We start from the raw sequence: 16,813 nt of genomic DNA on the forward strand, positions 1-16,813 counted from the left end.
GCACAATGCACATTGTATTGGCCTTATACTTATGTATAATTTTTCTATTATTTCAATTATAGCTGTCTGTATTAACTACAGCTAAAGTTTCTTTTTAGTAGCTGCCTGAAAAAGAATCTGTGACAAATGCATGTTGCACCGCAAGAAATAATCTTATAATTGTTAAGGCTCAGAGTTTTTAGAAGTACAGATCAGCGTGGATGTTTAGCACTTTTACCAAGTCCATATCAAATTCAGGAAATAAAATTAAAAATTCAGTCTTAACTTTGTTAGCTCTGTCTTCTTCAAATTTAGAACCATTCAGCATCCTCTCATACTTCTGCTTTCCTAATCTCCATAAAATTACAAGTGTCCTATATGGAAAGACAAGAAACCAAATAGTTACTTGACCTCCATAATCTCCTCTTAACTTGGCCAGATATTGGACCACTTCAGGAATATCCAAACTCTCAGCTGTCTTAACTTAAACAAGTGCTCTTTTCTTATCTTAATCTTGTTCAGATACAGTTAAGACAGATCGCCACACATAGTATCTTGTACACAAACTTCTCCAAAGATCTTGCTGTCTTAAGTATTCTATTCCTTACCGAAACATGCACAAGTAATTAGGGTAGTTCTTGAGACTGCATCCACAGAAATTATCCTTAAAAGCAATCTTCTGACAACCAAAATATATACAGGACACACAAAACCAGATAGATCAGGTATCCACAAACTTTCTTTGCAAGGAAAAATATCAGTTCACCCAAATCAAGCTTCTTTGAGAAAATAAATACTATGAAAGCTCAATTTTAGCTTTAATTTTTTACTGTGTCCATCTCTTCAAGTAGTATACAGGGCTAACCCAATAAGCCACACTTTAAAACAATCAAAACTTAATTTTTGTGATAAACTGATGTGCCCACTTTTCAGAAACCCCTCACCAATCTTGACAGCAGTCTCTCTAGCACTCTATCTCACCTTTATCAGTAGTTATGCTTGATGTTGAAACTCATCCCAGATAAAAGGGAAGTGACACTGGTTGGTTGGGGGTGGGAGATATGGAAGATATGGCAAGAATATCACCAGTCCCCATAACTGAAAGGACATAGTGGATGGAGGGATAGCTCAGGGGTTTGAGCATTGGCCTGCTAAACCCAGGGTTGTGAGTTCAATCCTTGAGGGGGCCATTTAGGGATCTGGGGCAAAAAAATCGTTGGGGATTGGTCCTCATTTAAGCAGGGGGTTGGACTAGATGATCTCTAGAGGTCCCTTCCAACCCTCATATTCTATGATCATCTGATCATTTGTTGACTGGGTTCATTAATGTGGGAATCTCATTAGGACTCCCAGCTACTAGTAGAGAAACAGATAGCAGTTATACCTAGGTCAACTCTTTTATTCATCTAAACAGGCAGGAGGTTGCAACAGTTACTTTCAGATGTGGGCCTTGCAGTGGACTGTCACTTTGAGATTAGATTATGGCGCTACCTCTTAAAATTGCAGCAGGTGTGGAATTTGGTGGTCTTTTTATTAAGCAGTATTTCTTTTAGGAAGTGCATTAAACCAGTACTTGATTATCTGCACTGGCCATTAGTTTTCATGTTGATTTTAAGGTGTTGGCTTTGACCTATAAAGCCCTAAGTGACCTGGGTGCTTACCTATCTAAGAGACCACCTCTGTATATATGACAGGGAAGGTGCCAGCTACAGCCTGTTTGTCATAAGAGATGGGTGGCGGGGAGCTGCCATTAGCATCACAGGTCTTTGAAACTTGTCTCCACCTTTAGTCCATGACAGTTTGAGCTTATTAACCTTTCAGGCATTGTGCAAGGCTGACATTTTCACCTTGACCTGTAAGGAGATAGGAAATGGGCAAAGTTGGGAAAAGAGAGAGGACTCTGGTGATTTTTTGGGTGGGACTTACTAGATTTTTGTTATATTCACATTATTGCTTGATGATGGTGTAATTGCTGGAGTCCATTTTAAAATTTATAATAAACTGTAAAAGGTACTCAGAGCTTGGAATCAGTGCTCTTTTATTTAGCGTACCTATTGTGAACATTATGGTGAAACCCTTTTTCATGAGTTTTATTTTTTGGATGACTAAACTTATGGAGTTTTGAAAAATAAACAATTTTATCATAATTTTGTTTATACTGTATCCACTTCTGCATCTCTCCACTTTTTCTAACCCCCACTACTACTAGAAAGAATATTGAGTGCCTTTGTTTGTGCATTATTCTCGTTCTACTTATTCTTCATTTGAAGTCACTGTGAAATTAATCAGTTTCTGTGATAATTTTAATATCACAAAGAAGATATCTTTCTGAAAACCTTTCACCCGAGAATCTCAGCGCCTGCTAAATAAACATCAGTAAGTATTAGTGAACTTCAGGAATGAGTTTAAGAGACTTACCCAAAATGACATGTTAGAGCTATGGTATAATCAGAAACAGCACCTTAGGCCATGTCTACACTACAAACTTTTGTCGATTTAAGTTATGTTGGCATAAAGCTACTGTAGTTAGCATATTGCTTGTGCGCACTCATACTTTTCCTCTTGTGTGGGCAGTGCGCATACTCATCAGGAACACTTGTATCAATGCACAGTGCAGTGCACCATGGGCAGATACCCCAGTGTACAACCCATCACCATCAGGCACACTGCCTTTTGGAAATTTTGCCAATGCATGGTAGGGCAGAAACAAGTTGTGCAGGGCTGACTGGCAGCAAGAGGTCAACAGTCCCAGTACAACTATCTCTATCCCATAATGTCATCAGTCTGCCATCATTTTTGCACCTTTTTTTTTTTCAAAATCCTACAAACATATGTGGCCTTCCTCGCTGTCCACCATCTCTGACAGAAGTATGGCGTTTGCACAGTTCTGCACTATTTTCATAAGCATTGCAAGCACAGGGCACAGAATCCTGCAGTAATTGCAGAGCTGCAAGAAGAACCAAAACAGTGGGGAACATGATTTCTTGGAGGACAGACTGCTTTGGGACAAAACGAGAACCAATTCAAGGTTGTTGGTGGCATTCACAGAGCAGCTGCTGGTGGGGGAACACCGCTTCCTGTGCCTGAGAAATGGGCACTGACTGGAGGAATCGCATCCTAATACAGGCTTGGATGATGAGCAGTGGCTGCAGAACTTTCAGATGCACAAAGCCACATTCCTGGATCTGTGTATTAAGCTCACCCCAGCCCTCCAGCACACAGACACCAAAATGAGAGCTGCACTGACAGTGGCAAAGCACGTGTTGATTGCATTGTGGAAACTTGTGATGCCAAATTGCTACCAGTCAGTTGGAAATCAAAGTTGCGTTGGAAAAATCCACTGCGGATGCTGTCGTCATGCAAGTGTACAGGGCCATTAATGGTCTCCTGCTACGCAGGACTGTTACTCTTGGCAATGTGCAGGACATAGTGGATGGATTTGCAGCAATGGGGTTCCCCAATAGGAAACCGAACTAGATGATAGACAGCACATATATCCCTATTTTGGCACCAGACCACCTTGCTACAGAGTACATCAACAGAAAGGGCTACTTTTCTGTGGTTATGCAAGCACTGGTGAATCACCAGGGACACTGCACTGACATCAGTGTTGTGGTGCATGACACCCGCGTCTTCATGTAGGAACTTCTTTCCTGACAGGAAGGTTGTAATTGAGAATCTTAAAATGTCAATAGCGATCCCACATGCAGCCTAGTTGTAGCCGTGACAGTCCTAGGATATTAGAGAGATAAGGTGAGTGAGGTAATATCTTTATTGGGCCAACTTCTATTGGTGAGAGAGAGACAAGCTTTCGATAGTGATCCTGGGCAACCCAGCACACCTGTTGCTCTCCTGGCTCATGAAGCTGTACACTGGCCACATCGACAGCACCAAGGAGAGATTCAACTACCGGTTCAGCAGGTGCAGAATGACAGTTGAATGTGCTTTTGGTAGACAGAAGGGACGTTGCCATTGTTTACTCACAAAATTAGACCTCAGTGAGAAAAATATCCCAATGGTCATAGTTTCCTGCTGTATCCTGCATAATATCTGTGAAGCAAAGGGAGAAAAGTTTCCACTGGGGTGGAGGGAAGAGGTGGGCAGCTGGTCTCCTGAGGTTGAACAGCCAGACAGAAGGGCTATTAAAACAACTGAACGTGGAGCTAGATGTGAGGGATCATGGGCCAACATGTCCCTAGGCAATGCCAAGGTTACGACCAACATCCAGAAGCTCACCTGGTTAATCAGGAGACGGTCCAGCAAAGGGTTAGCTTGCAGAGGGCCCTGCCCCCAAAGCTCCCAATTGGGGAAACATCCAGCCCCCTGTCTGGTTGAAGGGTTCTATATAAACCAGGAAGTAACAACAGGAAGTTGTCTGAGCAACTAGCTGACTGGCTACTATTACTGACCCCTCTTCCCTACCTGACTCCTGAGTCCTGCATTCCTGCTTGCTCCTGGTTTCTGTCCTCCTATCCCAGACTCCTGTCTACTTCTAGTTCCTGCTGTCCTGCCCTACACGCCAGGTCCCTGCTCCTCCACCTTACCTCTGACTCTGTCTCCAGCTCTGACCTCTGGCTTGCCACCTGACACCATCTCTGACTCTGAACTTTGGTTTGGTACCTGACATTATCTTTGGTTTTGACCCTTTGCTTCAGCCAATGGGTCTGAGTCTGGGTCTGACCACTAGACCTGACTGTCCATGCCCTGTTCATTGCACTATACAGCTTAGGGAAGCTTTGAAAAAATCACTGTAATAGTGAGCCACAGTAATGCATTTTGTTGTTCTGTGCTCTACGTGGACCTGCTGTTTTGTGGCCTATTAAGAATTATATGGTGCTTGATGTACATGTATGAATATCTCTGGAGATATTTAAGAGTAGGTTAGATAAATGTCTATCAGGGATGGTCTAGACAGTATTTGGTCCTGCCATGCGGGCAGGGGACTGGACTAGATGACCTCTCGAGGTCCCTTCCAGTCCTAGAATCTATGAATCTATGAATATAACACTGTCAATGCATCTATTAATTTTGTTTGAGAGTGATCCTGTGAGTTGTGTCACACTGTGCAGTAACACGTAATTGGTTGCTTTCACAACTAATAAGCCCTCGCCAGCATATGTGAACTAATACAGATGAGTTATGTTTCACATAATGGAATTTTATTTTGAAAAAAAAAATTCAGTGCATAAATAAATAAATAAATAAAATAAAACCTGTGCAAGAGAAACTAATAAAAAGCATTCTGAACATCTTTCCCAGACCTCATGAAGAGCTCTGTGTTGCTCAAAAGCTTGTCTCTTTCACCAACATAAGTTGGTCCAATACACATTACCTCACCTGCGGGGGGCTGGTTGTCTCCCTAATAAAAAACAAATCATTTTCAGTAAAAATGTTCTTAAAAGCTGAAAGAAAAATATTACAATGTTAGGCAAAGGGCAAGAATTTTTTCTAAACAGAAAATATTTCAGTCTTCCAAGAAACTTTGTGCTGCTTTTTGGAAGGACTATGTCAGGTAGTAGTTTAATATAATAACTTAAATTTATAAGAAAAGAGAAAAAAGTAAAAATGGTGATATTATTACAAGATTAATTCTGATTGAATCAAAGAAAAATACAGGTTTGTCAACTATTGCTATGAATCTCTCTTATAATAGACGTTAAGACCTATACGGTTAATCTGAATTATTCTATGTATGCTACCTCTACTAAGTAATGCCATTAATGTTTTTGATCTTACCATCTTTTCTCAACTTAATATTATAGCTAAGAAAAATACAGACAAGTTTAAAAAGTCATGCAAAATGTATGATTGTCACTGTTTTACAGCTTGATTTTCACCCATCGTTTCTAGTTTGTTTTGTTCCTAAAAGACAAGCTGTATTCTTTCCTTGAAATAAATCAAGATGATCAAGAGCCCAAACCAAACACTTATGCATATAAGTAACATTACTTATCTGAATATTTCCATTGAACTCAAAGTAAGTGGAGTACAACTCAGTAAGTTATTCATGATAAGCATCCACAGAATCAGAGGGGGAATTTTTTTTTTTTTAAATCATTAACAAGTTCAAAAATGGAAATACATATTTTCTAAGTACACTATACCTTTTATGTGCTTCCTGTTTACTGCGACATTCTTCACAGTAATATTTGTATTCACTGCACAGAGTTTCTGTATTGCTGAAACCCCTGAATATAACAGAAAGGAAAATGCAAGATGTAGAAACTACTCCTTGATTTTGAAATACATACTGATTTTTAAACAAAATAAAAATCACACTGTTTTACATCATGAGTTTACATGGTCATTTTAAATAAACAGGGACAATAAGCATGTAAAATAAACATTTGGACTATCAAATTAACCTGAGCTATTTTGCTTTACTTCTTCCATTTTCATCTTCATCAATTTATTATTAGTTAACATGGTGACAGATTAAAGACTCAAATATATAAGCATTTGTTTGTGCATGTACCTTAAGCAGTGAGTAATTGATGTATTTTGCTCTACATCAACAGAAAGGTCTAAAAAATCTTCATCTTTGCTGCTTATCTGCAGGGGAAAAAAAGACAGATTATTAAAATAAATCTGCAATAAACTATAACCAAAATTGATTGTAGTGATTAACCTCACCATTACTGACAATTTCCACTGCTAGATACTAGATCTTATCCTTGAACGAGAAGAAAAGAGGATGCATTCACCTCAATCTTACTGATTTAAGTACACCTCTACCCCGATATAACACTGTCCTCAGGAGCCAAAAAATCTTACCGTGTTATAGGTGAAACCGCGTTATATCAAACTTGCTTTGATCCGCCGGAATGCACAGGCCCGTCCCCCCCGGAGCGCTGCTTTACCGCGTTATATCCGAATCCGTGTTATATCGGGTCGCATTATATCGGGGTAGAGATGTACATACTTAAGTCCTTTTGAAATCTAAGGTGTGGTAGACTTTTCCTTTTCTGATTTAGGATCAGGACAGAAGCTTGGAAAGTGGTACCCTGGTTAGGGGAAAGGAAGACAGGGATTTTGGCAAAAACTAAGATAAGTGTTGAAGATCATCTTGTCACTAGGGAATAGCAAATATGGAGGACTAAGGTGAAGTACAAGAATTCTAATTTTCTTGGCCAACTTGATTGCTATCCAGAACTAATGTCAGAAGGCAGAACCACAAATCTACCAAATGGAAAATCTTGAAGGGCGGTTTGCACAACTCTAAGGGGATTAAGTACAGTTGCCCTAGAACCAATGAGGGGCTATCTGAAAGGCAGAGGAAAGATTCCACTGTACACCACCTCTGCAAGACTGCTGAAGATTCTGAAGTGCAGAGCCTTTAATGTAAAAGGGTTTTCAATGGAAAATCTTCTGTAGAAAATCTAATATGGGGGGGATTCTGATTCTTTTTCTTAAAAAAGGCTTATCCTGTATCATGTGGAAAGTGCCACCTTCACCTCATTGTACCTCTTTCGTTTTCTCTTTTTTGTGGGTGCAGCATGGTAAATAAGGAAGTGTTATTTACTCTCTCATAACAACACAGGAACTAGGGGAAATTAATTGGCAGCAGGTTTAAAACAAACAAAAGGAAGTATTTCTTCACACAACGCACAGTCAATCTGTGTAACCCTTTGCCAGAGGATATTGTGAAGGCCAAGACTAACAGGGTTCAAAAAAGAACTAGATAAATTCATGGAGGATAGGTTCATCAATGACTATTAGCCAGAATGGGCAGGGATGGTGTCTTTAGCCTCTGTTTGCCAGAAGCTGGGAATGAGCGACGGGGAATGGGTCACTTGATGATTACCTGTTCTGTTCATTCCCTCTGGTGCACCTGGCATTGGCCAGTCGTAAGACAGGATACTGGGCTAGATGGACCTTTTGTCTGACCCAGTATGGCCGTTCTTATGGTCAGGGCATCCGGAGATGCTTTACCACTTCAGGAGTGCCCTGTTGTGGACCAATTCAAAAAGATTTAATACACTTGGGTTCTAGGCATTACTGGGCCCAAGATGGTGTCAGCATGAGAGCAGAGGGATATATACCCCTTGGGAAAGCATCAGCAGGTCTAGGCAACACCTTCCCTTGGCCAATCTGGGGAAATTAGGATTAAAAGAGTCACAGGATGACTAGTGCTGTTTAAGACATTTAACTGCCTATCATGCTGACCAATACTGTTTTGCTGTTTTCTTGTACTCCCAGATCTATCTGTCTGTATTCATCTGTTGTCTCGTCTTATACTTAGATTGTAAGCTCTTTGGGGCAGAGACAGTATTTTTTGTTCTGTGTTTGTACAACACCTAGCACAATGCGGTGCTGCTCCATGACTAGGGCTCTTAAGTGCTACAGTAATACAAAATATTATTATTATTTAATATGACCTGGAAGGGAGGAAATGTAGAAGCCAAGGAAAATTCCTTGGAACAGTAAAGCATGCCTTTAGCTGGTGTTTCTATGTCCAGATACATTTTAAAAAAGGGGAGAGTTTGTCATGGAAATATATTGCCAACAGGTCAACAATGGAGATACAACAGATCCTTAAGAAATGGTGTAATATCTCTGCCTTTAATGACCGCTCCCCTGGAAGAAACTTGTATCAGTTTAGCAAATTCACTGTGCATTTAAGGTGGCCCAGATTAAATAAGGCCCTACTGAAAGCAGAACTGCAAAAGAGGCAGACTCCCTAAGCAGAGTGGGTTTTTTCATGTCATACTGCCGATTCAAGTACGCAACTATTGATGTGCCTCACTTTATGAGGTTGTATTTTCCTTGAATTAACCTTCTGAACACCAAGAAATGCTAACCCAATTGCATTGGGTGTTTTTGTGCTGTGCTGAGAAGGCATCCTTGTGTGCTCCCTATCCCAAGACGCTCATGTCCAATGCTATGTGTATTCTGGCTGGGACAAGAGGAGGCAAGGAGGGATAGTATCAGGCTGCCTCATCTCCTGCAGAATCAAGAAACTTTGAAGTATGTGGAGATGTAGATGAGAACCCTAACCCACACTGAAGTATATGTGAATAATAGTGAAGCGACAAAGGAGTGTGAAGGGAATTGTCTAACAGATATATTCCTCCTTCAAATTCATAGGATCGGCCAAGGCATACTGGCCCAGATGTCCATGACTCTGAGGTGGTACACCTTCCATAAGGATAGGTTACTTCCCATGTAGTAACTTCAGTTCAAGATGTCCTGTCCCTTTGTGTAGTGCACTTTTGGGTTGCACAGGTGCTCCATACACCCAGGACTGGAGATTTTTCCTTAGCACTGTCTGCCTGATCCATATGCATGTGCCACCACTCTCCTTGCATTCTGCATTTAGGGAATAAAGGAGGCTGCCAAACCACTAGCAACTTAGTTCCTTCACTACCGTCAGTCCCCAGTAGGGGGAAACCAGGCAATGGGGAATGAGGGCAGGCAGTGCACTAGACCAGTGGTCTCCAAAGTGGGGTACGCGCAAGAGTATTCTTCGGGGGGAGGGGGGATACGGCAGGAGGAGCACCGCCGGAGTGGCTTTTATTTATTTATTTATTTTTGCTTCCACAGTTTGGCCAGGAGCAGGGGGTGCGTGCTCAAAATTTTTTTACTGATGGGGTGCGCGATCAAAAAAGTTTGGAGACCACTGCTCTAGACATAGGGACAACATCTTAAAGAACTGAAGTTATTACAAAGTAAGTAACCCCTCCTTCTCCAATTAATTTGTCTTATGTGTAGTGCACTTCAGTTCATTCACAAGCAGTGTCCCTTTAAAGGAGGTGGGTGCCTGGTGTCCTATGACACAATAGATTGCAGAACTGCTCTGCCTAAAGCACCATCAGAAGCAGCTGCTTGCACCAAGGGATAGTGTCTGGCAAAGATGTGTACAAAACTCCAATTTGTTGCTGTGCAGATGTCAGTAAGGGGGACAACTCTAAGGGACACTTCAGATGCTGCCTGAGCTCTAGTCAAGTGTGCTCTCACAATGCCCTCAAGGGAGATGTTAATCTTGTAGCAGAGTAGGATGCACACTGAGATCTATTTCAACTGTTTCTGGTACGAAATGGCTTCTCCTTTCATTTGTTCCACAAATGACAAAGTCTATGACATTTGAAGTAATTTCATCCTTTGCAGGTAAAAGGTAAGAGCCCTACACACATCTAGTAAGTGCCATGCAACCTCTTCCCTGCTAGAAAGAGGTTTACTGTTAAAAACAGTAGTTGGATACTTTAGTTCATGTGAAAATCTGACACCACCTTAGGGTATGTCTACACTACAGGATTAATCCGAATTTAGATAATTCGAATTTGGGAAACAGGTTGTATAAATTCGATTGTGCGCGGCCACACTAAGCACCTTAATTCGGTTTTTAACCACATTAATTCGGTGGTGTGCGGCCACACTACCCCATTAACTTAAACACAGTAATTCGGTGGTGTGCGGCCACACTAACCCTAATTCGAATTAACAAAATCGATTTAGGCGTTACTCCGCTCGTTGAGGTGGAGTACAGAAATCGATTTTAAGTGCCCTTTAATTCGAATTAACTGGCTCTGTAGTGTGGACGGGTGAAGGGTTAATTCGGATTAACGCAGCTAAATCCGAATTAAAGTCCTAGTGTAGACCAGGCCTTAGGAATGAATTTCAGATGTAGTTTCATGGATACCTTGGCCTAGTGGAGAACTGTATCGGGGGAGGAGAAGGAAGGGAGAATAAGCCATGAGCACTGCCTAGCTCTTAGACCAGGGGTAGGCAACCTACGGCACACGTGCCAAAGGCGGCACACGAGCGGATTTTCAGTGGCACTCACACTGCCCGGGTCCTGGCCACCAGTCCGGGGGGGCTCTGCATTTTAATTTAATTTTAAATGAAGCTTCTTAAACATTTTAAAAACCTTATTTACTTTACATACAACAATAGTTTAGTTATATATTATAGACTTATAGAGAGAGACCTTCTAAAAACATTAAAATGTATTACTGGCACGCGAAACCTTAAATTAGAGTGAATAAATGAAGACTCTGCACACCACTTCTGAAAGGTTGCTGATCCCTGTCTTAGACTCTGACTGAGATGATAGTGACCAAAAATGCTATCTTTATGGAGATATGTAGTAGAGAGCAGGATGCCAGCGACTTGAACAGTGACTAAGAGTACGTCTACACTTACCGGAGGGTCCGGCGGCAGGCAATCCATGTTCTGGGATTGATTTATCGCGTCTGGTTTAGACGCGATAAATCAATCCCGGAAGTGCTCGCCGTCGACGCCGGTACTCCAGCTCGGCGAGAGGAGTACGCGGCATCGATGGGGGAGCCTGCCTGCAGCGTCTGGACCCGCGGTAAGTTCGGACTAAGGTACTTCAAATTTAGCTACGTTATTCAAGTCCCAAGCTAGTACATGTTTTGCCACTGGAGGGAAGTCTAGAATTACATCTTTCAGGAAGTGGGCAGTGACTAGGTGAGAAAATACAGAGTAAGGGTACATCTGTGCTGCACACTCTTCACAGTGGCATGTAGAATACATACACTCTGCCTCCCTACCATGGGTATAAATAGCAATGTAGATAGTGCTGCACTGCTTTGGAATGTAAAAAGACAGCCCTGAACCCTGAAGGTATGCACCCTATACAGCTTTCTACATGCTGAAGCAGTGGCTCCCATGTCTACACTGCTATTTTTAGCAGTATAGTTTCTTGCTGCCTCCTCATTGATAGAGCTTTTCCCCATCACAGAGAGTTGCCAAAGCTCGTCCCCATGGCAGGGAAACACTCGGGAAGCAAGGAGGCATTGGGGAAAGGCTCCGGCAGCTCCTCACTGCTGGAGCCTTTCCCTGCTACCTCTCCCTTGCCAGAGTCTTTCACTGACGCAAGTAGCTATACAATACAGCGTGGAAGCAGCCTGCTTTCTACTTGGGCATGTAGCTACACATATACAGCATGCTGTCACCAGTGGTGTGCAGTGTAGACATAGCCTAAGCGGATGACAGCACAGATGGCCACCAGGTGTACCCTGAGAGACCCAAACAATAGCCCTGAAGATTTTAAGTAGAAGAGATAGTTCACTACACATGGATTCTTTGCTCAAAAGGAGGAAATTCCTTGTCTATTAAAACAACAAAATGCAAATCTTCTCCATTTTAATTTGTAAAATTTCCCAGTAGAGTCCCTTTGTATTGCTGCTCAAAATAGCCTGTACATCTGCTAAACAGGTCTTTTCTAACACAGACATCCAACCAAATACATCCCCTCAGATGAAGCATAGCTGATTTGGGTTGGCAAGTCCATCCTTTGCCCTAGGTTAATATCCAGGGGAAGGCAGTGAGGAGGTCAGGACAGTTGCAAAAGAATAGGGTACCAGAAATGGTCCCAACCTGATGCTATGAGGGTGAATTGCACCTTGTACATTCTGATTTTCTTCAACACCTAAAGTAATAAGGTAATTTGGAGGGAACGAGTGTTTCAGGGCTCCTTACCATTACATGAGAAAAACATCACCCAAATCACCTGGCACTTGTTCACATGGGACATGAAGAGATCTTTGGATGCAAGATCCCACACCCATAACATTCCCCAGAAAGTTGGGTCATGCTGGTCTCATTCAAGTTCTGTGGAGAAATGTCTGCTTACAGAATCTACCAGACTGTTTTGGATTCCTGGCAGGTGGACAGCAGTCAGGGTAATATACATGGGAATGCTATAGTTCCAAGGGCAACAGATCCACACAAAGCTGAGGAGTGTGCTCCTCCTTGCTTGTTGATGTAATAGGCTGCCATCACATCCAATAACACCCAGATTAACTGGCCATAGATACGAGGGAGAATTGTTCGCAGGCTAGTCCAGCTGCTCTTACACATTGATGTGAAGCACAGACTCCTGAGAGGACCATACGGCTCAACCAACCTGTCCCTCCAAATGTGCTCCCCAACCTAAAAGGTGTACATCTGTGGTTATAGTCTTTGCTGAAAGTGGGGAGTTGAACAGCACTACCAGACATACTTTTCCTCTATCCTCCCACCAAGTACGGGCAGTTAAGACCCTTTTGGGAATCAGGACTAACAAGTCGAGACTGTGCTTGCCCAGAGTATAAACCGTCCACAACCAGGCTTGCAGACATCAGAGATAAAGCTCTGCAAACCGGATGAGATAGGTACTTGTGTCCATATGACCCAATAGCGCCAAGCAGGATCATGTGGATGCCCAGGGACTCGTCCAGCTTCACTGAACTAGTCAGATGATGGAGAGGAAGTGGTCATGTAGTACATATGCCCTGGTTATAACAGCATCCAGCCTTGCTCTGATAAATTCTATTGATTGTGAGGTTTACGGGGTAGACATCTCCAGATTCACTTTAAAACCCAACCTATCAAATAATGTAGAAGCTTGGTGGTTGCTTCTTGTGTTTCCTGGCAAGATTGTTCCTTTAGGAGCCAAATCATTAAAGTAAGGATAAACGGTCACTCCTTCATTGATGAAAGTGAGCTGCCACCACTGACAGCACCTTGATCAACACTTTCAGCACTGTCAAGAGTACAAAGATGAGACCCCTGTACCACTTTTGACTGGCCACAAATCTCAGGAATTCCCTGGGTGCCCAATGAACGTCCATGTGAAAGTAGGCATCTTTGAAAACGAGGGCCGTAAAGAGATGAGATAATTGATGGCAGGGTCACTACTCTGAACTTTTGGTGGCGTATTAATTTGTTCAGTTCCCTGAGAATGGGTTTCCATCCTCCTGCCGTTTGGGGGATAAGGAAGTACCCCAAGTAAAACCCCTTTCTCCTTGCTGTCGAAGGCACTAGTTCCATTGCCCTCAGTTCAAAGAGCAACTCTACCTCTTACAGAAGACTCCTCTCATGAAAAGTGTCCCAGAAAATGGATGGAGGTTGAGGAAGGAAGCAGACTGATGGTGTATCCTGAGGAGATAACCTCTACTACCCATCTTTCCATTGTGAATTCTGTCCAGGCAGATAGGTAATGGGAAAGTTAGCCTTCAAAGGGAGGGGTAAAACCAGAGGGAATGTGTAGATATGGAGGGACAGTTGGCGTGTGCTTTTGAAGGTCCTGCCAAAACACCAATTTCCAATGGTGGTAGTTGGGAAGTAAAGGATGAGTGTCCCTGTGGTAGATGGTAAAATCATACTTGGCCATCAATGCTTGGCAGTTTGACACACAAAACTGTACGGAAACCAAGGATATGCTTTTTTCCCCAAAGAGATCGACTCTTTACTTCTTTCTTATGTGGCATAGTCCTGGTCTGTCTCTCTGCTATGCTGGTGGCCAACGACACTACCAACAAGTTGGGAGGTGGGAGAAAGAATAGGTACTCTGACCCTTTCACAGGTACAAAATGTCTGTTTTCAGCCCACAGGTATACTGGTGGGATCATGGCAAGCATCTGCCAAAGAGTGCTGGTAGGTTAGAGGATGGTCTTAATAGGGGCACAACTCAGACTCATGCTATTCAAGATGTCCAGCAGTTTGTATGGTGCTTTCTGGACCTCTTCCATGGGGACTTGTAGCGAGACTGTCACCCTCTTAAGTAAGGCCTTTGTGTAATCAGGATGTGGTGGTGAAGCTGGAATCACCCCCTTGTCTCGGGAAGAGGAGGATAAGGTCACTAGCATATAATCCTCCTGCTCCTGTTGCTCTTCTCTTCTTCTTCCTTTTGCTGCTATAATTGCATGTCTTCAGGAGGCTGACGAAGCTCTTCCTCTTCTCTCAGAACCCTGGATCTCCTTTATCCTCTTGTTAGACAAGAGACCTTACTGGGCAGTGGTTTCACAGATCTTCCAGGCCCCAATACTACCATTGTGGGATCTCATACCTCCTTGGTGCAGGGCCTTGGTACAATACTAGGTACCAGAAGGCATAGTGGGGTACTCTTTCATATAAGAGTAGTGAGATACCTTGGAGACACCCAATGTTCTGTCTGGGCTCAATCCTCTCAAAGAACCCTTCAGAGCACCGTCCAAGAGTGGGTGTCTGTCATAGTTCTCTTATGACTCTTAAGTTGTGAAGCTCAGATCCAATGTGAACGCCCTGTTGTTGACAGTACCGTGTTTCAACACCTACTTTTACATGAGGATGGAGAGGAATACTATAGGGATACTGGTACCAGCTACCATTCTGGCATCATATGTTGGGGTCTGGAAAGGAATGGAACATATATTCCGAGAACACTGGAGTCGAGAAGCGAGCCAAAGTCAATGGAGTAGTTTCCATAGCTCAAGCTATTGAAGTAGAGGGCATCAGATCTAGGGATACCAAAGTGGGTTTTGGTGCCAAAGAACCATTCCCAGTACTGGAGGTATTGCTGTTTTTTCATTTGAGGAAGTCCCAGACTGGTCCTTCCTGGTACTGGATGGTCCCACTCCAGAGCACAAAGCTCCCAATGACTTGGTATGGGATGGAGACTTCTACCTCTTTTTAGAAGTCTTGGTCAGAGGATCTTCCCTCTTGTCCTTATGGTAGCATGTGTCTCTCTTTTCCCTCATCTGTCTTAGCTCTGTTCTCTAATGTCTCTTGGAGTCAGAAAGGAGACAGAGATCTTGGAACCGCCCAGAACCAAATAAGAGGGGCCATTCCTACCTTTTGAGGGAGGAGGGGGTGTCTCGCCAGTCAGAAATTGTTTCTGTCTTCATGGGCTCCTCCATGAGGAACTTATGGGGTCAGAACTCCCTATACTGCTAAGTCCTACTTGGGAACAACCTGCATAAATGGCAGCCAGAAGGGATGTGGGTTACCCCCAGGCAGTACAGACAAGTGTCATGAAATCTGTGACCAGGAAGGGTTTATGTCATTTAATGAAATTTTTGAAGCCAGGGATGATCCTTGACATACTCTCCCGCAACAGTTGGAAGATAGAAGTTCTTTGGTTTTGTTTGTTGTTGGGTTTTTTGTTTTTTTGGGAGGCGGGTGGGGGAAGGGGAAGAGAGAGCTCAGCAACAGCTCCCTGTCCTGGAGTGTGTGTGGGGGGGTGTTCTGAATGTTAGGAGAGAGTTTCTCAGGTGCGGTTCCTTATCTATTTAAAAGTTTACAGAAAGAAGCTGAAGTCAGTACAGACACTGAAGCTCCATCCTAGACCACAAGTGGTAAGAAAGAACTAAGATGGTGACAGTCTGACAGCTCCCCTTATCTCCTTGGTGAGGAACATGAGGAGAGCAGGGGCACACGTGCAGACCAGATGGAAAGTGCTAGGGAAAAACATCTCCAGCCCTGGGCACATGTGTAACCCTGAAGTGCACTACACATAGGGACAGTCACTCAAAAAAAAAAAAAAAAAAAAAATCAGCCCTTCAGAGGACTTAGGGCTTGTCTATACTTACGCGGTAGTTCGGCGGCTGGCAATCGAACTTCCGGGTTCGATTTATCGCGTCTTGTCTGGACGCGATAAAATCGAACCCAGAAGTGCTCGCCGTCGACTCCGGTAATCTTGCTCGGCGAGAGCAGTACACGGAGTCGACGGGGGAGAATGCCTGCCGCATCTGGACCGCGGTAAGTTCGAACTAAGGTACGTCGACTTCAGCTACGCTATTCACGTAGCTGAAGTTGCGTACCTTAGTTCGAATTGGGGGGTTAGTGTAGACCAGGCCTTACATATTGTCTGATGAATAATGTCACATGGGTGCACAAAGCCAAAAAGACTAACATTTGTAGAATCACTCCATATTTCTCAAAGGTTCGGAGGTCACAAAGTATATGGTTCATCCCTGTGCCAAGAAAGATTTTGCAGTGGAGGAGTCCACATAGGCTACAATCCTACCTTTTGTACTGGCACGAAAATGGACTTTTGTTTAGATGAAGCCCAAGGATCTAGGAACAGAATGCACACCTTGAGAATCTAAGACACACTTTTTGAGTAGTA

At 43.1% G+C, this 16,813-nt stretch overlaps 1 protein-coding gene across 2 annotated transcripts in view; it reads right to left on the reverse strand.

Moving 5' to 3' along the window:
- Positions 1 to 16,813, reverse strand: part of LOC112116912 (ubiquitin carboxyl-terminal hydrolase 12) — a 74,489-nt gene that overhangs the window by 11,923 nt on the left and 45,753 nt on the right. For both annotated transcript variants that reach the window (XM_026653565.1, XM_026653566.1), the window contains 2 exons: positions 6,455 to 6,531; positions 6,084 to 6,167 (listed from right to left, as the gene is read on the reverse strand). In XM_026653565.1, coding sequence (XP_026509350.1) covers positions 6,084 to 6,167; positions 6,455 to 6,531 — 161 coding nt within the window. The remainder of the gene's footprint in view (positions 1 to 6,083; positions 6,168 to 6,454; positions 6,532 to 16,813) is intronic.

Source organism: Terrapene carolina, unplaced genomic scaffold, assembly GCF_002925995.2.
Source record: "Terrapene carolina triunguis isolate 2854851 unplaced genomic scaffold, T_m_triunguis-2.0 Scaffold141, whole genome shotgun sequence".
Classification (NCBI taxonomy): domain Eukaryota; kingdom Metazoa; phylum Chordata; order Testudines; family Emydidae; genus Terrapene; species Terrapene triunguis.